This window comes from Stigmatopora nigra, chromosome 21 (assembly GCF_051989575.1).
Source record: "Stigmatopora nigra isolate UIUO_SnigA chromosome 21, RoL_Snig_1.1, whole genome shotgun sequence".
Taxonomy (NCBI): Eukaryota; Metazoa; Chordata; class Actinopteri; order Syngnathiformes; family Syngnathidae; genus Stigmatopora; species Stigmatopora nigra.
The window spans coordinates 992,680-1,020,104 of NC_135528.1; the positions used below are offsets into that span (position 1 = coordinate 992,680).

The 27,425-nt window shown below is 40.3% G+C and overlaps 1 protein-coding gene across 8 annotated transcripts; it reads left to right on the forward strand.

Moving 5' to 3' along the window:
• Window positions 1-27,425, forward strand: atat1 (alpha tubulin acetyltransferase 1). Of its 8 annotated transcripts, XM_077743403.1 has the most exons (14): window positions 21-126; window positions 365-415; window positions 2,292-2,352; window positions 3,307-3,398; window positions 7,765-7,822; window positions 7,923-8,036; window positions 8,110-8,211; window positions 11,977-12,022; window positions 14,905-14,950; window positions 20,556-20,630; window positions 20,898-21,105; window positions 25,139-25,217; window positions 26,364-26,448; window positions 26,632-27,425. In XM_077743403.1, the coding sequence occupies exons 4-14, from the start codon at window positions 3,376-3,378 to the stop codon at window positions 26,906-26,908; spliced, it is 1,113 nt and encodes a 370-aa protein (XP_077599529.1). In that variant the 5' UTR covers window positions 21-126; window positions 365-415; window positions 2,292-2,352; window positions 3,307-3,375; the 3' UTR covers window positions 26,909-27,425. The 8 variants fall into 8 exon arrangements, 6 of the variants coding, with proteins under 6 accessions (XP_077599527.1, XP_077599528.1, XP_077599531.1 ...); XM_077743401.1 differs by having other exon boundaries at window positions 1-415; XR_013330279.1 differs by having other exon boundaries at window positions 2-415; window positions 25,132-25,217; window positions 26,632-26,693.

Genomic DNA, 27,425 nt, shown 5'->3' on the forward strand with positions numbered 1-27,425 from the left:
ATTTCTTGTTTGTAGAAATTACGGTAGATGTCGCTGTACGCGACGAGCGCGGCTCACTGGCTGTCTCGTACACAATGAAGGTTCTTTGACGTTCTACTGAATAAACAGTCTTTCTTCTTGGCCATAGTGAGTTATTTGTGTCATTTCCTTTCCGTTTCAAAGAATACAAGTTTTAGGAGGGCTAAAATCAAGTAATTAGCTTTGTGCTGACCAGTTAATAGTTCTTAGTTATTTTTGCTAGAAAAGCATCGCTTACCCTTTAGCTCGCTGACTAGGAGGTACCTGCTAAAGCATTGCCGATCCAAAGAAAGAAAGGACGGGCTATGGAGTTCCCTTTTAACGTTCATCACTTATTTCCCGAAAGATTCTCCGTTTTGGACAAGACCCTTTTAGCAGGTCGTGTATTTACGGAAAGGTAAATATATTGCTTTATTCTTCTGAGCCTCTGTGATGATGGTGACCATAGTTGCAATGGTAACATTCAGCTTTCTAAACAAACAAACAAAAACATCCGTTTAGCATTGTCCTCATCTGTAGAAAAGGGCTCTGCTTGTGTCTCAACTAGGAAATTCACTTGTGATGTCTGTTTCACTGTACAAAACACCATCTTTATCTTCGCTAGGGTCGCTGGAGCCTATACCAGGTGACTTCGGGTCAGAGGCAGGGACACCCTGAATTGGTGGCCAGCGAATCGCAGGGCACAAGGAGAGAAACAACCATTTACAAACTCACACTCATACCTAGGGTCAATTTAACAATAATAATAATCGGACATGGGCTTTGTCATCATCATTGACTCGACAAAAGCCTAATTGTCATCATACCCAGCTGTGTATGAAAAAAATGATAGTGGTTCTACATAAGGTCCGTTTTCCCGGCAAAAGACCCAAATAAGTGATAATTTCAGAATCGTTGGCATTCTGCCGCGATGGATACATCGAATCACCCCCCGAGATGATCACTTACCTCTCACTGTCTCTCACTTACCTTCAGTCAGCCAGTAGGAGGGAGATCACTGCCCAACATCTTTTCATGTTACCTCACCCCAAAGTTACTACACAGAAGGGATTGTGTGTCGTTTTACCGCACATTTAGAGTCCTGATGGATATGGGAAAAACTGTCCTTAAGCCTATGTCCGTACTTTTTGAGACCTATAGCGTCTGCTAGAGGGCAGCAGCTGGAACAGGTTGTGACCATGGTGGTATGGGTCCCCGACAATGTTCCTGGCTCTGCTGAGGTAATGAGGGCTGGCAATGTCTTCCAGTGAAGGCAGAGAGCAGCTGACAATCTTCTGGGCAGTGTTAATCACTCTCCGTATGGCCTTTTTATCTGCAGCCGTGCTTCCAGCAAACCACAGTGTGATGCAGTATGCAAGGATGCTCTCCACAGTGGCTCTATAGAGGAAATGGAGTCGTTTCTGGGCCTTCTTTGCTACTGCCGTGGTGTATATAGTGTCCAATCGGCATACCATGCATGTTTTTGCAATGTGGGGGGGAACTGGAGTACCCAGGAGAAAACCCACACACAGGGAGAACATGCAAACTCCACACAGGTGGACTGACTTGGATTTTTTTATTTTTTAAATGTGTCATTTAAAGAAAAAGATCTGTTTTAGATTGGTACATCATGTGCGATAATGAATATATTATTCATCAAACCTCATACTAATCTGTGTATAGATTTTTTTTAATTGACCAATTTTCCAGCTCATTTTACACATTGTTTTGATATTTTGGTAATTTCAAATTTTAAAAAAGCATTCATCGTCATCATACACAGCTGCGTATAACAAAATTGGTGGTGCTATTAGTTTTCCCAGTAAAAATATAAATAAGTAATATAATTATATAAAAAGTCACATTCTGGCAAGGTAAAATAAGCTAAAAGCTAAAATCTAAAATATTGCACAATCTAAGATATTGCACATTGTCCGTTGACTGAGTGGTTAGTGCGTCGGCCTGGATTAAATTCCAGGTTGGTCCACCTGTGTGGAGTTTGCATGTTCTCCCCGGGTATTCCGGTTTCCTCCCACATTCCACTCTAGATTGCCCCACGGTATGAGTGCATGGTTTTCCGTCTCCTTGTGCTCTGGAATCGGCTGGCCACCGATTCAGGAGGTCCCCCGCCGCTTGTCCGGAGTCAGCTGCGATAGGCTCCAGCACGCCCCGTGACCTTAATGAAGATAAAGTGGTTCAGAAAATGAGATGAGATAAATAGAAATATACTCCTGGTAATGGGGTTAACTGTTGCCTTGTTTTTTTGAATCCCTTTGTTTTGTGTGTCCTAAAAGGCCAGATCTTCAAACCCAAGTAACCACTGTAATTGATGAACTGGGAAAAGCCTCTGCAAAGGTGAGTCTCATCTCATCCCCAGGTCAAGTGTCTTGTGACCATGGACAGCTACGCATTTAATATGGCTATTAAGATACAAGCAAATATTTACCTTGAGATGCTAGACAGATTTTTATATACGAGCATACAGCCGGCGCAAGAGGCTGCTGTCTTTCTCGTTGCAACTCCCTCATTTAAATGTCTCTACGAGCACTAGGCGAAGTGTTGCATTTTTTTTACACTTTTTCCCCCCGTTCGTCAGTGTATCGTGGCGGAGCTTGCTCAGCAGTATGAGAGTAGTATACAACTTCCCGTTGGCTAGTGTTCGTGCGTTATCCTATTGTGATGACATGTGCATCATTTTTGGAATATTTTGAAGGGAACACAAAAGTAAACAACCCTCGATAGATTCCTTTTAAAAACTGCAGCTGAAAGTCAGGGTTAAGCTCGTATGCAGAGGTAGCACTTTACTATTAAACTTCATAACCACTAGTTAGTTATTGTTACTCTGTTAACAAATGGCAAATTAGAACAAATAAAATGTCCATTCCAACATCCTTTTTTGGTGTTTTTTCAGAGGGTTAGAACGAATTAATTTGTTTTTAGTTAATTTCTATGGGAATCGTTGATTTGAGATACGAGTAAATCGACACACGAGCTCAGTCCCGGAACGCATTAAGCTTGTATCTCAAGGTATCACTGAATATATTAAACGTTTTCATGACTACAGGTAAGAAAGAGGCAGCATATCTCAAACTAGTTGCCAATCAATCACAGGACACAGAGAGATAATCCATCATTCTGTTTTCTACCACATTATTGGCATCATGGTACAGCTTGACCATCAGACCAGATTTGTCTCTCCGTGAGGATTTTTAAAGTCCTAGTCCAAATGTTATTTTGGTTATTAACTAATAATAATGTGTCTACATGTATGCATGATAGAAAGTTTTAATACATGCACTCTGTTTTCAGGCCCAAAAGTTGACCACTCCTGTCACAACTACTGCCAAATTGCAGTCCCAGAATCATGAACTCTACTTGATGAAGGATGGAGATAGCCAAGGGTACTGTATATCGTAGAAAAATATTCAGCTCTGTTTAGAAAAGTCAAAAGTCCGTGCTATATACAATAACTGGTACTCAATGTTCTTGCCTTTTTTTGTTTGATGGATTTTTGCTTAAGAGAACATTTTCTAGATCCTTGTTAATAAAGAAATGTGTAGTGTTTAGTGGTGAGCTTATCAGGCACCGATGATACCTTGACATACGACTGTCTTAACATACGAGAAATTTGTGAAAAGTTCCGAGCAAATTTTTGCGTTGAGATACGAGGCAAATTTGAGATACGAGCATACAAGATGTTTCCCGATGCGGCCGCCCTGGTGGCTGAGTATGCGAGAGGTTGCTTATGAGAACAGCATCGCTCTGTCTTTCTTGCCTCATCTCCCTCGCGTGAAGATATCTATGAGCACCAGGCCGTACAGCAGTGGTCTCAAACCGGTCCCACATAGGGCCGCAGTGGGTCCTGGTTTTTGTTCCAACTGATCCATTTTCACCAATCAGGTGTCTTTAAAATAAGCACCCACAGCGGCCCTTTGAGAACCAGTTTGAGACCACTGCCGTACAGGTTGTATTTTTTTACCGGAGATAGCGTGACCGAGCTGATAAGCTGCGGAAAAGCCAGCAGAATCTACATGGACTTGAAAGCAAGGCAAGGTTTTGAAAAAGACACCACTCTTCAAAGTGAGTCGTGGCTGGTTCGATAGTTTTAAAAACCGAACTGGGATACACTCGGTTTCTTAGGCATGGAGAATCAGGAAGTTCCAACTCAAAAGTCGCGGTGGAATACATTAAAATCTTTTCCTCAGTTATTGCACAAGAAGGTTTAAATTTAGTGTGACGTAAGATTAAAATGTACTATAAGTGCGTATCGTAATCAAAGTTCGTTTATCGTTTTCCTTGCATTTTGACCGCCTCTGCATATAAGACGTAAAAATTGCCTTAAAATCGTTGGATTTTACGATTTCTCTCATTTAAGGCGCCCCCTGATTCACAATTTTCACCTCCACAATCATGGTTTTAATAGGGAGTACAAATGTGTTACTTTGAAGGGAACATTGCGAGAAATATTATCACAAATGGTATTTCTGAGTTACTGTATAAATTGAAAGGATCGTATGCTGGCACGTTCCTAAAGGGTATTGCCTGCACATGGACCAATTCAAATTTAAAAAAGAAAGTCACGTGAGCAGTACAACCAGCAAGCCTGATATTTTAATGAACGACCGCACAACCTTCCATCATTACTATTGGGATTTGCTGACGTGGTAAACACTACGAACACGTATCAAGGCTACTCGTGGCTAGCCAGTGTTAGGCGTTTAGTTTTAGCACCTGACTTCAATTCCTTTACTCTGTCTTATCCCGTCTCACGATGGAGCGCGTTCAGCATCGGAGGAGACAGACCAGGCCAGAGCGAGTTAATCCACAGATGATTTATTCTTGACAAATTGATCTCTACAGAGGTCCCGGTCCCCCTCCCAAGTAACAACCCCGCTGAACGTTTCTGTACGCAGCGGCGGATGAGAAAAACAGTGTCCCCCCGCGAGTTTGCCCGGTTATAGTAACACAAAAATGAATATTCATTAGCTGATTAACAACATGATGTGGATTGATCCACGACTGTCTAAAAGGTGCAATGCTCCTGCACAATTCCAGCATGTTCCTGGATGTCAATAGCCATGTAGCCCCGCTTCCTTTCTACTCGATACCTCTCGTCCTCCCGTTTCCGGTTTGGTATTGCTTCGGTTTCCCAAGTTCTCGTTGTTTTGTAAAGATCCTTTCTGAGTTATTAAAGATGTTGCTTTGAAGCTACTTGCCTCGTTTCCCCTCCTGCTTCCCGCGACTGGGTTCAACTCCTTTCCCGATCGCGCCATGACGCGATCATAACACTCATGAATATAATTTTGAGAGCTGGTTTCAACAGTAAACTCCGTCACCATTTGACCGGCGACCAAAAGACCGGCAACCAAAAGGGACCAAAAGACAGGCGACAAAAAGACCGGCAACCAAACGTCCGAGCACCAAATTTCCTTGATGCCACCCAGAACTCGTTCTCCCTGGCCTCACCGAACTCCTCCCATGCCCTTGTTTCTGCCTCTGAGACAACCAGAGCCGCGTGCTGCTTGACCACCCAGTTCGCGTCAGCTGCCTCTGACGTCCCATGGGCCGAAAAAGCTTGATATGATTCCTTTTTCAGTCTGACGGCATCTCTTACCGCCGGTGTCCACTAGCGGGTTCTGGGGTTGCCGCCACGACATGCACCGACCACCTTGCGCCTGTAGCTCCGGTTTGCAGCCTAAGCAATAGAAGCGGACTCAATATCCCCCGTCTCTTCCCAGACATGAGAGGCGCTCTGTCGGAGGTAGGAACTGTGACTCCTTCTGACAGGGGACTGCGTCAAGTGTTCCCAGCAAACCCTCACAAAACATTTTGGTCTCATGGGCTACATGGGCATCATCCCCCCACAATCGGAGCCAGCTCACCACCAAGTGGTGATCAATTGACAGCTCCGCCCAGCTCTTAACCCGAGTTTCCAAGACATGCGTCCGCAGGTCCGATGATACAACCAATTGATCATCGAACTGCGATCTAAGGTGTCCTGGTGCCAAGTGCACATATAGACACCCTTGTGCTTGTTCGTTATTGTCAATCCACGACGAGTGCAGAAATCCAACACTAGAACACCACTTGGCTTTCGATCAGGTGGGCGATTCTTCCCAATCATTCCCTTCCAGGTCTCATTGTCATTGCCCTTATGAGCTTTGTAGTCCCCCAGCAGAACGAGGGAGTCCTCCGAAGGAGCACTCTTGCAACAGCCCTTCTGCGTACTCCAAAAAGAGTGGATACTCTGAATTTCCATTTGGTGTATATGCAAAAACAACCACCACCACGATAGAGTGATGACTCATCAGTGGGAGATTATGCCACCAAATAGGTATTTGTTACTTTGTGAGTATGTGGTTAATTAGAACAAATAAAATTATTTTTTTCCATTGCAATATCCTGTTTTGTGGTTTTCTCAGGGGGTGGCAACTGATTCATTTGTATTTATTTATTTTCTATGAAAAAATTGATTTGAGATACGGTATTTTCACAACTATATGGCGCACCGCATTTAAAGGCGCAGTGTCAGTAACAAGTGCTATTTCTCTATTTGACACACAAAGGACGCACCGCACCAAAACACGCAGTTAGGCATGGCAAAACAAACACCAGCTTAAACATACAAACATGCTAAAAACCCGTTTTTAAAAAGGCAACGGAAGCAAAACTGAGTTCGGTTATACTTCATTTAGCCATTTTACAATGTACTCACGTTTTTTGATCAATCATCACCCACAAATCCATCAAAGTCCTCTTTCTGTGTCCAAATTGAACAATTGTCCAAATGATTCATCAAAAACGCTGGGTTCCCTCTCTTCGTTGTCAGATTCACTCACATGGTCATGTGGCTCGACAGCTTTGGCAACAGTGCAAGCAGACACGTTACTCCAAGCGGCCACAATCCATTCGCAAATAGTGGCGTAACTGGCCCGGCGCTGCCTGCCACCCTTCATAAAGCTGTGTTTGCCATCTACCATCCATTGTGTCCCATGCCGCTCGCAACTTTGCTTTGAACGCCCGGTTGATGCCGATGTCCAGCGGTAGGAGTTCTTTAGTTAAGCCTCCGGGAATGACGGCAAGCTCATTGTTCATTTTCGTGATTTGGTTTTTCAACGCTTCTGTGAGATGGGTAATCGGCATACATGGCGTCGCAAATCAACTCAGCTTCTTCTTCTTGACTTGGCGAAGCTCATTCTCCATTTGCTCCATGGATTCGTTGATCTAAAATTCCCTCGTGGGTGCACTATTCCCATGTTCACCTGCACAATTGATGGCTTGAAGTTTGAACTGAGCTTCGAAAGTGTGTCTATTTGTATTGTTAATTTTCAAGGAGCCTTAGAAACCAAACCAAAATTGTTTTGCAATAAACACACATGCCCACACTATATACGGGTGCCTGGTAGGGGCGTGCCTTCAGTGTCTGACCCCACCCACATCTGCCTTCTCTCAGAAGCGTTTAGGCAAGAAGTGCTTACACACGGCGCTCCGCATTATAAGGCGCCCTGTCTATTTTTGGAGAAAATTTAGGATTTTTTAGTGTGCCTTAGTCGTGAAAATACGGTACAGGTAAATTGACCTACGAGCTCGGTCTCGAAACGCATTATGCTTGTATCTCAACGTATTACTACACTACTATGAAGTGTTTGTTTCCTCATGTCTGTAACTGAAATTGAAAAAAAGATCAAAAAAATCCTTGTGTTTAAAATCTAGTGTACTGAGCCTTACTGGCACACAAACCCTCACTCACTTCTTTCCCACTGACAGAGGGTGTGGCACAATTGTGGGATTTCTCAAAGTGGGCTACAAGAAGTTGTTTCTACTAGTGAGTAACTTCAACATTTTTTTCCTTTCTTACTGTGACAATTGTATAAACTTGTACATCTATTGCTGTCTAACTGTCCCATAATTTATATTATCCATAGGACCAACAAGGTTTGCACAAAGAGGCAGAACCTTTATGTGTTTTGGATTTCTTCATATCTGAGAATTTGCAGCGAAATGGATATGGACTGCAGCTGTTTAATTTCATGTTGCAGGTGAAGTAGTCACATCTTTGTGTTCATCAGGGAGGAAATAACTCGTGACAATACTCTCTCTCTCTCTTTAAAGCACAAGAGTTTAGATCCGGTGCTGATGGCATATGACAGGCCTTCTCCTAAATTGTTGTCTTTCCTGGCCAAGCATTACCGCCTGACACAAATTGTTCCTCAGGTAAAGGCGCCATTTTAATGACTCAGGGTATATATGTTATCAGATCTGTTTAAACATTTTTGTCCAAATTATCACGTAAAGTGGTAAACCTAATCATTAAGATGAAAATGATAGACTGTATTTTCATGCGAAAAGTCCTTGCACCACAGAGGATGAAAGTGGAGACCTCGTCTTATGGGATGGACCACTGGGAAAGACCGTGGTGGAATACACCCAGACCTCTTTGAGGAGGAGAGAGTGGCAGCTCGCACATCCAAAACACACTTTGAACGGTCCATCAGGGCCATAGCTGGAAAATACCAAGAACTCATAGCATCAGAGGAATTCAAACCCGAAACCAAAAGCATTGTTACAGGCAAAGAATTTCCCAACTGGTGGAAATGGGACATGTGCTTACCTCTCATAACGATTTGGAAAAACTGGATGAATGCACCAGAAAAGTCAAAAAGATCCTGAAAGCATGCAGATTCTTACTAAAACTGTGGCCAAAACCAGGTCAAAGTCGGAGAGAGATGCTCACATCAGGAGTAACATCCAGCAATGTACTCATTCTACCAAATCAAAGAAGAAAAGATGACAAACCTCTTGGAGCCTTGAACCTTGTCAAAAGTGACAAACTGTACCCAATGATCTCGGTTAACTTCTGAAAGAGAAGAAAGAAAATGAGAGTGGGTCAAAACCTCCTGGAAGAAGAGTTGAGATAAAAAAAACTCCCAAATGATTGAATAGGAGACAATTACTAAGCTAGGTAGCCAGGCTTCTATGATCCAATAGGCCTTGTCACCCCGCCAAACAAAAAGGTGCCATTCTGGTCAGGAGAGCTTTCCAAGAGCCTGGAACCATCACAACCCAAGACACTTTGGACAAACCATTTTCAAAAAGTCTGAGAGAAGAAATAATCCAGTTATTGGAAGAACACATCTGCCTCAGCCAAGTTACCTTCCACAGAAGCCTCACACAACGGAACTTGACCCGAAAACTGTGGGGAGTAACGCTCTCGTATAGAAGTGATTAGAGTTATGGAGCCATGGTGTACCTCAGATGGGAGACCGTGACAGACGTTAAAGTCAGACTCATCGAGTCCAAGGCAAAGCTCACACCACGTGACCAGAAGTGAGAACCAGTATAAGGTGAAATATGTGGTGCTGTCTATGCGGCTCGCCTCAGAAGATACATCAAAAAGCACAATCGAATAGAGATTGAGAAATGATTCCACCTACTAGACTGTCAAACTGTGTTAAGAGAAATTCAAAGAAACAGTTACGGATATCAAACTTTCTTCGCGAACAGAGTCGTAGAAATTCAGAAGACCACATTCGTTGAGGATTGGTGGTGGATCCAAGGAGACATCAATGTAGCAGACATCCTAACAAGAGGGGCAGCCCCATAGGATCTTAAAGAGGTGTTCGCGGGATGGACCTCAATTATTAAGCCTGCCCATAGAAGAGTGGCCAAAGAAGTCTGCCAAAGAAATTGCTGCCTATGCCAGGGAAGGAGTCAACAAACTCCAAAGAAAATCATTCACAGCAGTACAGACCAGATCACAGATGAAGAGAAGTACCAGCGATGCGCCATCTTCCGTAACAAGTAATCCGACCCATGTTTTGTCAACAATAATAAAAACGTTTGATAAAAGTGGATACATATGAACAAATACACCATAAAGAACAGGGGTGCTGATGCAATGTGAGGGCTAGTTCAGGACCAACATTCAGTAGATAAAGAAGATTGTGATGAACAGCTAATCATTTTGCATGGTTTAGAAATAGAGCAGCGCACACAGTGTGAAAGTGAATGGACTATAAAACTGCCAAAATAAACGATTATGAGATGCAGGACAACACCAATGCTACCCACTAAAAGCTCCAATTGAAGTACAGTGTTCCCTCGCTACTTCGCACTTCAGCTATCACGGACTCAGAGCTTCGCAGATTTTTTTCAAGTAAAAAATAAATAAAAATTTAAAGTTATTAAGTTAAAATTATAAATTACATCATTTTACAAGAGGTGGAAAAAAGATATTCAATAAGAATTAGTAATTACATCAAAAAAAGGCCAAAGAAATGGTCAATAACATGGTGAGAGTTCAGGAATCGCATTGATGACGTCATGGCTGTTTACAGGCGCATCTTCACCGCCCAAAAAAACAATATTCACAAATCCCAATACCGATGTTCCTTACGTGCAAAAAAACTGCAGAAGATCCTCCATCCGGACTAATATGATGTTTTTGCTTGGTGATGCTTTTGTGCACGTGTTACATGTTTCTTTAAGCATTTTTGAAGGGGCACCCCTACTTCTTGGAAATGCACTTATTGCGGGTGGTCCCGGTCCCCATTAACCGCGATAACCGAGGGAACACTGTATCCCAACCTTATTTTCACCGCCGACTGGTAAAGCTCTTCCTATTTTCCTGTGGTCTGGTAAAGCTCTTCCTATTTCCCTGCGGACTGGTAAAGCTCTTCCTATTTGCTCGCGTATTGGCGTATTGTGTGGCTGACAACTTCAAATAAATGTTTGTTTGTGTGTGTGGTTAATTGTGCACAGACAAGCACTGCAATGGCAAAAAAACAAGTCCCAATTATAAGAGAAATTATTTATTAATATTGTAACGGCTTTTCTGATTTCAAGTAGGGAGGGGTTAAAATTTATATCTCTGACGGAGCGGCACCAGATCTGTAAAAGTCAATGGACAGGTGGTCGGGGACCACTGGTGTACATTATCAGTACATATGAACGCACATGCGGCACACTGAGATTAAAAATGATTGATTGAACCTGCACTCAACATATTCTCCCAAGCCTGCAGGTCCAGGTTTAAGACATCAGTCCACTGTCTTAATTCTCTTTCTAATGTGTATATACAGCATTGATTGGCTAACATAGGGCAAGATGTCAGCTAATAAGAGACATTCTAATAGGCTCGGGCTTCCTCAAACAAACACACGAAAGGAATTTCATTCTTTTTTTTAAATGCATCATCAACACCTTTGCACAAACAGTAGCCTCTGTGAAAATTTAAGGACAGTCTGTAATTCTTTTTCTACTTGATATCAAGGAGCTAACCCCCATTTTATTCAATTTTAATGAAAACATTGAAAAAATCTAAAACTTCTTAACTACGGTTAAAATGGGTTAAGTTCTAATTTTTTTAATTGCCACGTGATTTTATTTACATTTCGTTTTTAGGTTGAAAATAGCCAATGGTGATGACATCTTCAATTGATTATTTTATTTATTTCATATTGAATAACAACTTTTGCTTTGAATGCAATTTTTTTAAAATAAAAATGCCTGTCAGAATTTCTGCAGGTTTTATTATGCATTACTTTTCATAGTGTATGGAGGGGAGGGAATTGTTTTTATTGCAAAACAGAAAACCAAAAACACTTTAAAAATATTCTTTAATGTTTTTTTTCAGTAATAATTGCATAACGAGAAAAGTGAATAATTTATACTTATCTCCAGAAGTTTCAAGTTTCAACATCAAATTTTATGTTGACATGTCTGCGATAGCATTGCTGAAACAATCAATGTACAATTTACAAAATACACAATAAAATACTGCTGTAAGTTAAGCCTAATATGATTGATGTACAAAATCCAGTATATACAGGTTCATATTATTCAAAGATACTGTCACCTGTTATCGGTTATTTAAGGCATTTTATACATTTTGTTTTACGCCGGTTGTTTTGGAAAGATTTTGTGTGATGTTTTATTCTTCTGTCTGGTATTTTGTAACATTGCCATTTGTGTTCCTAGGTCAATCACTTTGTAGTCTTTGATGGCTTCTTCATCAACAAATCAGGTAAATTTTTAAGTTAATGATGCATGCTTAAATCTCAAATTGTATCAGTATTTTCTGAAACATAATGTCACAGGATTCATTCCTTCTTTTGAAGTTTGAAATTGCTTCAGTCGACTTTCAAAATCATGCTCTAATTCAAATCCTTTATGGGAGGAAAGTTTTACAGGTTTTACAGTTTTTATGAGAAAAATATTCCACTGGGTATCTGTGGAATCTTAAAAAGTTTTTATTCCATTAAATTTAATTTAAGGCCTAAAAATGTTTAAAGTTCTTTAAAAATGTATTTAAAAAAAAGTATTTAAATACAATTTGAAATCTATTGATGTTACTTTTATTTAGAACAGGGGTGCTCACACTTTTTTGGTCTAAGATCTACTTTATAAGGAGCCAACCTCTCACAATTTTGTACCCTTTCTTCCTGGTTTCACAAAAAAAAGCTTAGAAGTTATATATGTAAAACCATGGTCAAAACCAGGTCAAATTGGGAGGGAGACGCCCGCATCAGGAGTATGATCCAGCAATGTACTCATTCTACCAAATCACAGAAGAAAAGATGACAAAGCTCTTGGACCCTTGAACCTTGTCAAAAGTGACAAACTGTACCCAATGACCTCAGTTAACTTCCTAAAGAGAAGAAAGAAAATGAGAGTGGGTCAAAACCTCCTGGAAGAAGAGGTGAGAGAAAAAATCTCCCAAACGACTGAATATGAGACAATTACTAAGCCAGGTAGCCAGGCCTCTATGATCCAATAGGCCTTGTCACCCTGCCAAACGAAAAGGTGACATTCTGGTCAGGAAAGCTTTCCAAGAGCCTGGAACCAGCACAACCCGAGACACTTCGTATGTTGTTATACCAAAGAAATGACCTATTCAAAATTATCTATTCTACCCATATATATCTCATCTCATTTCTTTTTCTGAACCACTTTATCCTCATTAGCATTGCAGGGGGTGCTGGAGCCTATCCCAGCTGACTCCGGGCCAGAGGGGGGGTGGGACACCCTTAATCGGTGGCCAGCCGATCGCAGGGCACAAGGAGACAGACAACCATGCACACAAACACCCATATCTCGGGGCAGTTTAAAGTGTCCAATCAGCCTACCATGCATGTTTTTGGAATGTAGTAGGAAACCCACGCAGGCCCGGGGATAACAGTCAAACTCCACATATGTGGACCTGACCTGGATTTGAACGCAGGGCCCCAGAGCTGTGAGGTCGACGCGCTAATCACTCGTTCCACCGGGCCACCCCACATTCATATTATTAAGAAATATATTGAGGATTCTTACAACTTAGGTCGTTTTACGTTGTACAACCGCAAATCAATGTTATTCGTATAGCGTTACTTATTATTATTTTAAAGCATGGAAAGTTCTGTTATGCTTGAGAATATCACCATCCTTCTCTTCCTGGCTGTCTTTTGTTTACAAAAACGGTGGAAGATGCAGATGTACTTTTCCCGCTTCTTCCATTCCATTTGTGTCCCCGGTGCCAAAAGACAACAATGACCAGTACAAGGACAAAACAGTGGCAGAAAGTCCGTCTGTGGAGTCGAATTCTATTTGATCAGTGCACACTTTATTTTGAGAATGTGCGCATCTTGGAGACACAATCGCTGTTATGAGCACCCCTGATTTCAAGTATGCATAAAACGTATTCCCTTTTGAAACTGTCGATTTTTGAGAACATTCTACCGCAGTGGTGGCCAAGTCCGGTCCTCAAGAGCCCCTATCCCAGTGGTCTCAAACTGGTTCCACATGGGGCCGCAGTGGGTCCTGGTTTTTGTTTCAATCGATCCAGTGCCGACATTTTAACCAATGAGGTGTCTTTAAAATAAGTAGCACCTGACTCTAATTAACTGATTGCACTTGCAAAAGGTATCCTTGTTGAGTTGGAATGAAAACCTGCACCCACTGCAGCCCTTTGAGGACCGGTTTGAGACCACTGCCCTATCCGATCTGTTTTCCATATTTCCCTCCGCTAACGCATCTGAATTAAATCATCTGGCTGGGCATCAAGCTTCTGGACAGCTTGCTGTTCATTTGATTCAGGTGTGGTAGAGGAGGAAGATGTGGAAAATAGACTGGATAGGGGCTCTCAAGGAATGGACTTGGCCACCCCTGTTGTAACGCAACCTAAAAGTGAAACTTTTTGTACTGGGTTATATCAAATATATATATCAAAGACCACATTACTGTGCACAAACAGTTGCATGTTCACAACTTAAATAGCATAGTAGTGGAATAAAGTGTAAATTTAACTAAATTACAGTAATGGATCTATGGGTCAACTTAAGTTTAATGATTTTTGGCTTCAGGATGAAAACTAGTTCAGTGCATGGTTGAAGCTGTTGGAGGGACTGCATATGAAGCACACTGCACTTTACGCAAGAAATCTTTAAAACTTGGAACATTGGATATCAAGACACCACGGCTTATGAGTCAGAACTTGCTGCGTCTCCATGCCTCAGAACCGAGTGTATCCCAGTTGGTTTTTAAACGTTTTTTGAACGAGCTCGATTTGAAGGGTTCCGCCGGTATCTTTTTCACATGCCTGCATTTTCCTCGTATATCAAATTTCTCATATGTTGGGACACTTGTATGTCAAGGTATTACAGTACAATATGTATATATACACAAATTGGTATTAATCCAATGTTTTGAAGTTTAAATAAACATCTCATTTGGTGCCTTTTCGTCAACATATTCATGAACAGCATGTACTATGAATTTTGGATTAGTTTTTCCATCAATAATATAGGTTTTTACACCTTTTGAAAGATGATAAAAGCAGGTAGAGGAAAAAGGTTATCCCTTTTGACCCATGAAAGGTGATCAACTTATTCCAGTTCCCAATTGTTTTTTTTTTCATGAAACTCCCAGGCTCGTCTTCGTGTCCTCTGATGGATCAGGGGATTTACAGCTTTTTGTAAGGACTTTTATATTTCTTTTCTCTGATATCCCCAGTGCCTTCACCCATGCCTTTTGTTCCTTGTTTCTTTTTTACTGCACCTCTCTTATCCTTTCTCTAAACTCTTAGCTATCAGTTTATGTCACATTCTGTCACATTTAGATATTTCATACTTGCGAATACTTATGCATGAAACTGTCACAATTTCTAAAAATAATTAGAATTCAGCAATCTTCTCTGAGTGCACTCACCCAAAATTTTTGGGTCACCTGATAGGTAGACAAGTTAATGTTTGAGCTTAATATTTTGCTTTTCGAAGTGCTCTCAGAGTGCAAACCATTTTTAAAACCACCGGTGACTCGCAGCGATGTTAGCCTCTAAATTGTAATATGAGAATAACTGTTTATCCACAAACAGTTTCAAGGTGCCTTCATAGGTTCCCCCAAAAGGAGGCATCTGAAATCATCTCCTTTTATTCTTGCAAGAAGAAAAACCACACGCGCCTCCGGTCAGATGATTCTGAATACCCTGATGTCTCCTTTGCTAATATATTCATAAGCAAACAACATGCATCACAGAAGTCTAAACATTATTTAGACTCTCATAGCATTTTATCTCAATTCTCAAAACTATTGTAGGTCTGTTAAATCTTCCCAAGAGAGTTTCGATGTGAACCAACCTGGTAAGCCCAAAACAAATCCACAGTTCCCAAGAGCTTGTTGTGAACCATAGTCTCGAGAAGTCCCGGTGTTGAGACGTGACCTCCAAGGTGTTTTGGTTAACTTTGGAGCGAGCATTTCTTTTGCAAGAGATGTATTAAAATGCCCTGTATTATTGTCACATTTATGATAATGATGAACCTAACATTCCTAACAAGCGTTCATATATGTAATGTTTAATATCCAAAATAGGGCAAAGCGTTCTTCATTGCAAACACATGTAATATTGATTATATTTCAAACAAATTTATAATCATGATAAACTTAACACACCATTTCTGGACTGGGTGCTCTAGGCGTGTCCGCTGCCTGTGGTCAAACCACACCCTTCTCCTGTGCCGGCTGTCAATATAAAGTCCACAGAGTGAATGCTATTTGATTTCTCATGTGTCCTATAACTGTATACATTTGAACATCTGAGCCAGAATAAATTCTGTACAAGACTGCGAGGTAGATGAGATTAGCTGACATTGCTCTCCGTCTGCAACAGAATAGTATTTTATCCATCTTTTTATATGACCAGTACTTTTAGATGATCAATACACAATCCAATATACCATTGCTCTATTGATCTTTATGTCTATTGACAGTAGTCTAATAGCCATTGTGCGTTTGTACAAATGTGTTACGTAAGCCTTTTGATTTTGCAAATATGCATTCTAAGTGCAGTCGTACCTCTATTTTCAAAATTAATTGGTTCCATAACTTTTCTTGTAACTTGAAACTTTCGTAAGTAGAGGTGTACTTTATATGTAAACTCTCTAATTCATTCGACGGTCCTCACAGAACTCCAAACTAAATCCTTTAAAATTGATGTTCCAATTTTGTACGAATGTGGGTGGGTGGTTGTGTGTGTCTGTGCGTGAGTGCGTGTGTGTTTACTTGCTTTTGTCCTTATTTTGTCTCTCCAGTTGGTGTGGGTCGGGACCACAATAGGAAAGAAATCAAACACACACACATCCACCCAAAACTTCAAACAAGACATTGACAACCACACGGACACATAAGCACACGTCTCATAAATACAACATTAAGAATTCAAACAACAACATTATTCATCAACAAACATTAAAGTTTTATGATTTCTTTGGAATTATATTTTCACCTGTTTTATTAGCCTTACCTGTTTGGATTTGACTTGCCCTTCTGCCATGCTGGTTGACGGACGTTTTGAGAAAAGAAATGCGGTTACACGACACTTTTTCTGGTTATTTTTCTACAAGGACAGAAAGTTCATTAAATATCTCCAGCATTTCTTAGATTTTTTTTCTGTTGTAATGCTCGCTGCTTCCTCCTCGCCTGCCTTCTCGTTTTATTTCCCCGTATTGTCGACATGTGAACTGTTTTACGGTCAAGCTATGAGACTGGTGGCTGCCAGCTATTCCCTCATTGCTACAAATCCCTGCTCAGCATAATTTCCAAGTTTTGGACATTGTAATAGATGTTGTTTATCGGAGTAAACCAAAGAAAAATAGACTTCCAACCTGCGTCAATTTGGTTAACCAACTTATCATCTGGTACGCCTCTGGGGATACTGCAATGTCGCCATCCCTCTATGAGGCCCAAACCCGTCGGGAGAGGCGAGCCGCCGCACCGAAGCTCAGCCGCCAATTGTATCCTCCACAATAGATGCAAAAACAAATACTGGTAAGAGCAGTGAAACCAATGCACATAGTCATGTTGCTTTTTTTGACAGGAGTCATAATTTATTTGCATCACATCACCACCACAGGTCAAAATATGGAATCAGTGGCCCAGTCTGTTTTGGAACATAGGTACACCATGTCTCATTGACCGACCCCAGATTCAGAACCTGGGCTGTAAGGTTCAAAACAGGTAAAGTTAGCAATGGCAATATTAGTGGAAAAATTGGCTTGTCATTTACTAGTTTCATAACAGCAACTTATTATTGCCAACTTGGGAAATCCATGTTACGGAAAAAAATCATTATCTTTGGAGATTTTAGATTTTAATTTTACAATAGCGGGTCTGGGATTTTCCTAATCTGAAGTTCTTTTCATATTTGTCTAATTTGTAAAGATATCCAGTCAGTAACCCTTGTTATGGACCTTCCTACTAGCACAACTAAATTTGATGCATTTCTCCAAAGATTTTGCAATATAGCCAAATTTGCCTTGTCATCTAATTCCCATTGCGTAGTGAATAATGGCAATTTGTATGGTCTACCAAGTACAATTTGTCGCAAAATTTCAACCCATTTGAAGAAAGCATTTACAATAAGTAGACAATATACAATAAATAGACAATATTTCTTCCCCTCACTGTCATTTAAATTGATAATTTCCATATGGAGTCTTTGAAATGGATATATTGTTTTGCGGGATTGACCACACTTTGGTCTTGTTTTGTCCTGGGGATTTTGAGCAGCACAGATCAAACAATCCCTTCAAAAAGATTTTTTGTTTAGCAAATAAATTAACCCAAAATTTGTATACGTAGTGGCACTGCACTTGGCCCAACAACCTCCTTGTTGAGACATGAGGCTTTTCCCATGAGTCAATAGAGCAACCTACCCAAGAAAGCAAATGTCTTTTTTCCATCAGTGCTCCAAAAATCCCCACATCGCTGAGCAGCTTATTTGTTCATCCACACCTTAAATTTCAGATTTGGACTTTGCTGGTACATTTAGTAGTCGATCTTAGAACTGTGAGGTCGATGCTCCAACCACCATTCTGTTGGGCCGTCCAACCATACATCGGTGTTATGCAAATTTTCATCACAAGTGGAGGCTGCCTTCCCCATAAAGGGCTTTTTGGCAAAAATAATGGGCAAAACCGTAACACATTGAAAACATGCACAAACATATTAACCATTTGTTTTAATTCTAACCTTGTTTGGAAATACACCTGGAGTTACTTTCAGCACAAGATGAATAAAGTTATCTAATACACCTCTGTTAATGCTATCAGTTTAGCTCAATGGTCAGAGCTGCCGAACCCCACCAGTTTCCTATGCGCATTCATTGAACCCCACCAGTTTCATATGTGCAATCACCGAATCCTTTGTTAGTGTAAAATAAAATATGGTTTTCTAAAATTTCATGATATATAAATTCTTCGCAGCACTGATTGGCCAAGCAATGTCACGTGGTCATTTGCAGCCATTGATGGTCAGCGATGCATGTTATCGTCAATAGACATGATGAGTCGATGTGTCTTGTCCTCCGTGGCAGGGGCTCCACCAAACCCCCGAGACTGACTCACCAAACACCTAGTGTTCGATTGAACCCAAGTTTCGGCTTCTAAAATTTCAGTAGCGGTCAATATATTTTATCCTGTTCGAGTTTTTCCCATTCCATTAATTCTTAGATAACCCGTCTCTATGCAGAGAATTTTGCATTACTCAGAGGTTGATATATAATAATTTGGAAGTGCAAATGTTGACCATACACTAACACTTGTTTTATGCCATGAAAGGCCTGGTAAATCTTGGGCATCTAGTGCGAAATAGAGCAAATTTACAAATTTCCTCTAATTTGTTTTAGAAATGGGAGCCACAGTCCCAAAGTATTCTAGAACAAATACACTACTAAAGTTTGTCAAACCCAAAAGCGACAAACATAATCTATGTCTCCGTTAGAGGTTTTGTAGCTTGGAAAATCGTCTATTTCCCGTTTTCTCATATTGTCCCTGCCAATCGTTACATCTGTACACTGTCATTTAGCTGCATTGAACCCTATAATTGCAAGTCCGTAAGTGTTAAACCTCAGTTGTCTTAATTTGTAGGCCTTTAAACCAATAGAAAGCAGAAATAAATTTTTCAATGCTTATGAAATCTGTGTATATTCGAATAGTCATCAATGTGACGCATGATAAAGTATACTCCACACGCACAGGACAGAACAGGGAAAGTCTTCCGTGCACGCAAAACACTCCATGTCCCCCCAGGCCTAGGGAAATTATGCCTATTCTAAAATCAGTCAATTTACCCAAACCAGCCGGCTACTTTTTTTTTTGCCTAATTGTTTGAATGAATCCCATTTCTGGTCTGTTGTTTTAATTTTTGATATCATCGTAATCCAAATGCTTTTTAAGATTTACGCATCAACCATACTGGGCTTCAAGTTGTTATTCAGACAACATTGAATTTTAAAGATGCCCTAAAAAAGAACTTAAAAAAATGATTTGTGTGCCTTCTAACCTTGTTCGTCACTGAGTTATGACACGTTGCTTTTTGGAGTTTACCCTAGACTGTTCAAATTAGTTTTATTCTGTGATCTTCATAATTTTTAGCCCAAAAAGTTATGGTACAAGTAAAAATAAGAGGAGGGATTTTATCAGTATTCACAAGTGTTGCTATTGCCCAGCTTGATGTCAAATTCGCATTTCAGGAAAATTGTATCGGGGCAATCATTGTTGGTTCGAAATTACACCAAACGTAACAATTTTAAGTTTTGTGTTTATGTGCAAGTGTACATATGTTTCCACAACTGCCCAACGTTTGCCTCCTTTTCCCTCGCACATATTGCATCGAAAATTGGTAAACCTTTATTATTTTTATTTGTTTCAAGGGTAATATCGGGGACCTTGGAACGTTTGGAATGAATAAGGACTTTAACATGTCAGGTGCATCTTTACCCACGAAAAGTCCAAATTAGTTAATCACTTCTGGAACTAATTAGTAGAAGTATCACTGTAGTATTCTATTGTATTTGTATGCGAGAACAACTATATTTTGGCTCGTTAGGAGAAAGTTGTGGGGTCTTTTTTTTATGTATGCATGTAAAATTATTACGTTATTTGAATCGTGATCACAATTTGGCAAAGCATTATTTTTTACCTCCTGCAACCCTGCAAATACCCTGTTTATAAATATTTACCATTGGTAAAGAAACCTAGCATACGTTGCAACCTTCAATAATCTCAATGCATTCTCCTCTACAGTGGCCCCATTGAGAACAATTCCCCTAAAAAAGCAAGACAGCGAGATCAAACCCTATTCCATAATGGAAAGAGAAGGTATGGTATGATCACACAGCAGCCAAAATGGTTTCTTTTAGATTGTGACTAATGACTAGGTGAATAAATAATGTACTATTACTTGCCCAGACTACTTACACTTGCTTCAAATTATGTTGTTCAAAATGTTTTGAATAGGCTTTTGCACCTTAACCCCTTCTGTTCAACTGTTATGTTGTTGACAAAGTGCGGACAAGCTAATAATATGATTTGTTTTCAACAATGTTACTGATATAGCATCAATTGACAAAATTACTTTTTCTACAGCTGTGCGTCAGGAGCAGAGGAACCTTCCGTGGCCGTTTGCCACTCCCCAATCTCCCCAGCGGTTGGTATCCTCCCAGTGCTCCCTCAGTATGGGATCCTCCCCCACCAGGCCGCCCCCTCAGTCCACCACAACGTCTGTCCCTGGGCTACACAGGAACCAGAGTCAAAACTTTCCCCTATTCGAACGATCCAAGGAAAGAGGCACAAGGTAAACAACACACACAGACACAATATTTCCAAAATTCTTTCTAAAATGACTGCCAACATCTCTGCGGGCAGGCTGAGCATTTGTAAGGACTGTAAAAAGAAAGTTGTTTTCTTTATACAGCCCAATCAACAGTTAAGAGTACACCATGTAAAATACTGGTTTAGCAGCATGGGGCGGACATGTTGCTCTGGTTAATCATTTTAACAGATTCATATAATAACTTAATATTCATCCATTCATTCATTTTCTTAACCACTTAAACATAAAAGTGTACAGAGCTACTTCCACTGGCTCCCGCTTGAACGGCGCCATCTTGATTATAGACCATCTATAATCCTTATAAAGCGTGAATTGTGAGTTTGTGTGTTAAGATTCTCTCGCTACGTTTGTCCAAACAATGCAACGTAGAGAGTTGAGTTTTCTTTGGGTCGCCAGAAACGGCTGTCGAGTCCTAATGGACTGATTGAATCTATTCACTTTCTCTAAGTGTGTAAACTCAACTTTTATTTGTTATAACAGAACCCAGAGTTGATGTATGACTTTCTAGGTGGTCCCCGAAACACTTTTTCTGTCGTGACGGGAGTTATAAAAAATCCACTTATCCATAAATCATGCTTTATCTATTCTCTAATCCTAAGAAAGCGTGATGTACGGATGGATGTGTGTTTGCACCTGGAAACTCGCTGGCGGTAATTCTCCCCAAAATGACGTTTGGAAATTTGAAAAAAGCGTTTTGGGTCAGCACACCCAACACCACCGTGTCTCGCTGAGTCTTTCCATCACGACAGGGGGAAAAAGTGTTTCGGGGAGCAAGAATAGATAAAGCGTGATTTATGGGTGGAGGTGTTATGGTAATATGCTCACGCTATTTTTGTCTAAACCCTGCATCGGAGAGAGTTGACATTAAGGTGGCCAGAAACGGCTGTCGGATCCAAATAGACGATTGATCGAATTTCTTTATCTTCTCCAAGTGTGTAAACTTTAGCTTTCATCCTTTGCAAGTATTTTCAATGAGTATGCCTGACCTGAAATATGTTAGCTTGCTGCTCTCTTGAGCTATTGAAGATATTAGGTATCAGTAAGTCAAATTGCTCGTGAGCTATCAAAGATATTAGGTGCTAATAACAGTAATAAATGAATAATTAATAAATGGAGTGTGTTATTTAAACACAAGGTAATTGCCTACATTTTCTGTATATTTCGTGTCAATTTGTCAAATGGCTTGGGAGCTATTGAACAAAATAGGTGCTAATAACAATTATAAATAATAGCATGAAGTACACATTACGCACGTATCAAGGCTGATATTTTAATGATCAACCGCAAGACCCTTGATCAGCCTTAACAACTATTGATATGGGCTGACTTGGTAAACACTACAAACCCATCTATCGAGGCTACTCGCGTCTAGCTAGTGTTACGACTCCCCCTGGGGTAAGATATACCAGGGAGTCGCAACTATCACAGCAGACGGGTTCGGTCAAGGATGAGTTCGGACAAACACTGCAAGTAGCCTTCAGTTATATTTTATTTACAATAAAGTCCATAAAACTGGTCTACGGGATAACATAGGGGAAGCACGAGATATTAAAGTGGCACCCTCAAATAAACACGGTAAAACCCACTGCCAGACAGGTGTCCAAATGAACACTCACAAAACACAGGAAATAAGACCGAAGGGTGCCACTGTCAAACTGATGTAATAAAGTCTAGACAGGGGAATAACTATGTGTCTAAATGCACAAACTATATGTATACCCTGGGGTGTCTAAACTTATCTCAAGTCCCCCTATGCAACCCAAAATCATTAACTTTGTCAACACATACAAAATATAACGGGGAGTAACGTACTCACAAGCCTACAAGTCAGCAAGGCATCAAGGCATCAAGGGCAAGGGTGAACTCACAAATGAAAAGGGTTTAAATAAGGGCAGGAAGTGAATCTTGATTGAAGGAGGGATGATTGGGGAAGTAGTCACAGCTGTGTTGGCCTGGGCAGGGCTTTGTCACAGGGGTGGAGCCACAGCTGCAGGTACCTTTAAATAAAAGAAAGCACACACCTCCTACATAGTGTGTGTCCAGGCTGACAGCCGTAACTCTAGTCAGAACACATTTACCTATGGTAAGATGGCGCCGCCCTGAGCGAGCGAGTTTTTTCACGTTTTATGGACGTCAAAATAAATGTTGTCTAGCCTATTTTCTGTTTAGCTTTTCTCTATTTTGAAATAAATGACCGTATCGGCCGCATTGTGTTGGGTTATGGCGTTTCTTCTTTGTCACCTTGCAATTTCGTTTATGTCAAGTCTAATTTATGCGCACATAGGCCATATCCTGGATTCAGTCATAATATTTTAGCGAAAAATACAGCTTGTGAGAAAATACGGTATTTAGCACTTGTGCTGGGGATATGGGAAACAGCTTCCTCGTGCATCCAAACACTGACTGCGACTGACAAATGGACGGAGTGGAACTGCACCCACATTTTGCTTATTGCATACCTGTCAAACTTGGCCAATTCATCACCTTAATAATGATTGCAATTCCCCTTATTAAGCGATAATAAACCGCGCAAATGCAACGTGGCACATATTTACTCGCATAGGGTGCACTTAAAAGTGGATATAGTGCCCAATCAGTTGGTCTGCTTTTTGTATGCACTAAATTCAAGATTCTGTAGATGTTGCTGTGTGCTGACCGCTTTACATCTGGGTACATTGTGTGACACGCTGTGTTTATATTGTGAAAAGGCAAACGTGTAAAAGGGGAGTGCGCATGTGCATATCATGCTTTAAGCATGACAATATTAGCAGTCGACAATGACGTTTTCATCTGCTACCAGCGACCGGGGCAATACCCATTAGGGCCGAACTATATGAAACAAGATCGGTTTGACAAAAAACATACTTAAAAAAAATTCCCATACAAAATTGTTAAATGGTGTACACTGAAATACCGTATTTTGTGATAGGGCACAGTCTCCATTTGCAGGTCTATTTTCAGTTTTTTGTCAATACATAGGACGCTTCGTTTGAAAAGGCGCTAGCATATGTTATGCTAGCCACTAGCGTACCTGTGTTATGTTAGCTAAAAGCGTATGTTATGCTATCTGCTAGCGTATGTTATGCTATCTGCCAGCGTATGTTATTTTTTTAAATTTGGGCCTCAATTCAAAAATCTATTACGGTAACATCGTCGAGCCGTACATTTTCAATTGTTTGTTCAAAACTGCTTTCAGATTTGATGTCCATTTCGTCCGATGTTAACGGACAAACACTAACACACACACATTTTCAGAAATAGTAATATGTATAGATAATGAACACTCACCAAAAAAAAACTGCACTCAGTTACTGCTTCTTAACACTGTCTCTTTGTCTCTTTTCCTTCACTTTTTTGTTCACCTATTTCTCTACCCATGTTATTTTAATATATTTTAAATGACATCCCTGCTTCATATTTTTTTCATAATGCTCATTACTTACAACAGTTCCCCTAATAGATCTCAACTGGGATTCTATTGACTTCCTTAAGACTAGCGCCATTTTTGTAGTTTCTCAAAGACGTTAGCGTCCAATTTATTTGACTACACATTACCGTGACAGATGGAAGAGGTGCTTTGGTTAAAATGATGTCACTGTGATAGAAATGTTTTCATGAGGTTTAAGAGAAAAAACATTGTAGTGTAGAATTTGCCTTTGAATGCATTAAACTTCCAGATTCACAAACTACATATTATTCCAGCCTTTCTATATTGCACACAACATAAGAAACCGAGTTCACAAAAGCTTTAAATTGCTCTATTTATCGACCAATCTCATTTTCATACAATTTCTTTAATTGTCAACATCACATTTGTCCAGCTTTAAAATGTATTGTTTATTTTGCTCATTTTAACTTTCGTTTTTGTTATTTCTATTTTGACTGGCATTTTGACCAACACACTTTATTTGTTCCACCTTTACCTTTTTGCCCTATTCTCTATATTTTTCATCCATTCCCATGTTCGTTATTGCATTTCTCTGGTAGCCAACAGGGTCAAGTTGCAAGAGGCGGCCTATACAGTCGGCACATGGACAACAAATCTTTTGAAAGTCTAGGAGGACCCCTATCAGGTCAGGTTCACTGATATCTGTAAATGTAGAAGACAGTTACTTGAAAAATACATTCAATACCGTTGACACAATGTACAGTGTTCCCTCGCTTATCGTGGTTAATGGGGACCGGGACCACTCGCTATAAGTGCATTTCCGCAAAGTAGGGATTCCCCTTCAAAAATGCTTAATTGTAATTTAATTCCAGAAAAAAAATGTTTTTTTTTACCCCCCTGTATACAGTACACCATATGGAATGCGGGTAGAGAGAGTGAATTTCATGTTATAACCAAAAAAAAAAACTGTAAAATATGTTGTTTCAAGGTAATATTTGTATCTTTTATTTTTTTCCAAAAAAAATCCGCGAAGCTCTGAGTCCACGATAGCGTAACCGCGAAGTAGCGGGGGAACACTGTAATGTCGAACCTGTACAACGCAAGACATCGACAATAAAGGTTTAATTACCAACATTGTTATAGGAACTTCATTCCAGTGTTTAGTTTATGGAACAAGTTAAGTTTTTCTTCTTCAGCTACAATGCTCAAGGGTATGATGATCTTAAAATTGTTATGTATTGTGTTATTATTTATGAATATAACTTTATTGATTTTTTTTTAAAACTAAAATGGGGACTTAACATCTCATCTCATTTTCTTAGCTGCTTTTTTCTTATTAGTGTCGTGACGGGGTGCTGGAGCCTATCCCAGCTGTCTTTGGGCCTGAGGCGGTGGCCACCCGATCGCAAGGCACAAGGAGATGGACAACCATGCACACTCACACCCATACCTAGGGGCAACTTAGAGTGTTCAAATAGCCTACCATGCATGTTTTTGGAATGTGGGAGAAAACCGGAGTACCCGGAGGAAACCCACGGAGGCCCGGGGAGAACATGCAAATTCCACACAGATGGACCCCAGAGATGAGGCCGATGCGCTAACCACTCCCGCCACTGGGCTGCCCTGTGACTTAAAATTAATTCTTAAAACACAATGCATGATGAGTATTAATTAACTTGTGAAAATCTGGCTCTTTTTGTGTGGTTGAACATTTTTTATTACAAACATAAAAAATTGCATTCCCGACATTTAGAAATAAGGTAAATACATTTGAACTCACAGAAATGAGTGTTTTTGCGACCCCTCATTTAAGCAATCTGTGCTTACTCAGGTCTGAGATTCAAGGGTGACCAACCACAATTTTTGGGTCATACCGAAACATACAAGTTGGCGAGTGATCCCTCACCAGAAAGCAGGTATTTACTAACTCTTGTCATTGGCACAATTATTTGAAAGTGCTCAATAACTAATGCTGACCAAATTGTTTGCCAATGAAAATGGTCTTGGATTTTTGAATGAAAAAATATAAGAAAATTAAGAACTCTCTGTTTACCTTATTGCTACCAAAGTTGTTGACTGGTCACATTTCTTCACCACAGGCTTCTCACACATTCAGATCCATCAACAAACAAGGGCCAAAACAACAAAAATTTACATCGAGGAACAAACGTTGAAATGGCCAATGCCAAATTGGAATGCCTTCCTTCCAAAGTTCCCAGGAGCACAACAAGACAATTTTCGGAAAACAACAAACACCTATTGGTGAAAGAGCAAGACAGAGAAAGGATTGGATTGTCTTGGACTGTAGGAAAAAGCTGCTTCTCTGCCCAGCAGGTGAAGCAGACACTGTTAAGCAGGAGTACCTGTCCATGGTGATGACTTAGTTTGTCCAAATATATCACCAGTGCTGAAAAATCCACATTGGAAGCCACATAAGCACTAATTAATTATATATTATTTGCCCCTCCATCCCCCCAAAAAATGATAAAGCTCCTCTAATGGCTGAAGGCTAGAAGGCCCTTAAAATTATAACTATTTTTTCCACAAAATTAGAGAAATGTTGAAGAATTTGGAACATCCCACCACAGCTCAGTTTTCCATAATTCAGGATTGAATATGAAGCACAACGACTAGTTTCTGATGTTCAAATTCAGTGCTGCTGTTTATACTGTTACATCAAAGAAAATCGCCGACGAAGAAAAAAGACGAAATAGTTCGACATTAAACTTTGTGCCAAAATGTAGCGACGTCTGTATAAATTGTTCAATATACAGCATTTTCGTCCCTGCTCAGAAGGCACTCTGTAATGCCACTAAAATGATCAGCATATTTACAAAGCGCAGGATTTCATAATCCCACAAGATTTGGAAATAAAAGATCCCGTGCATTGCAA

What these genes read in the sequence shown, in the direction of transcription:
- atat1 (XM_077743401.1), top strand. Translation starts at nt 324, where the DNA reads ATGGAGTTCCCTTTTAACGTTCATCACTTATTTCCCGAAAGATTCTCC. An exon ending in AAGGATGGAGATAGCCAAGG is followed by an intron (nt 3,399 to 7,764) that starts GTACTGTATATC and finishes TCCCACTGACAG; the next exon opens with AGGGTGTGGCACAATTGTGG. An exon ending in ACAAGAAGTTGTTTCTACTA is followed by an intron (nt 7,823 to 7,922) that starts GTGAGTAACTTC and finishes TATTATCCATAG; the next exon opens with GACCAACAAGGTTTGCACAA.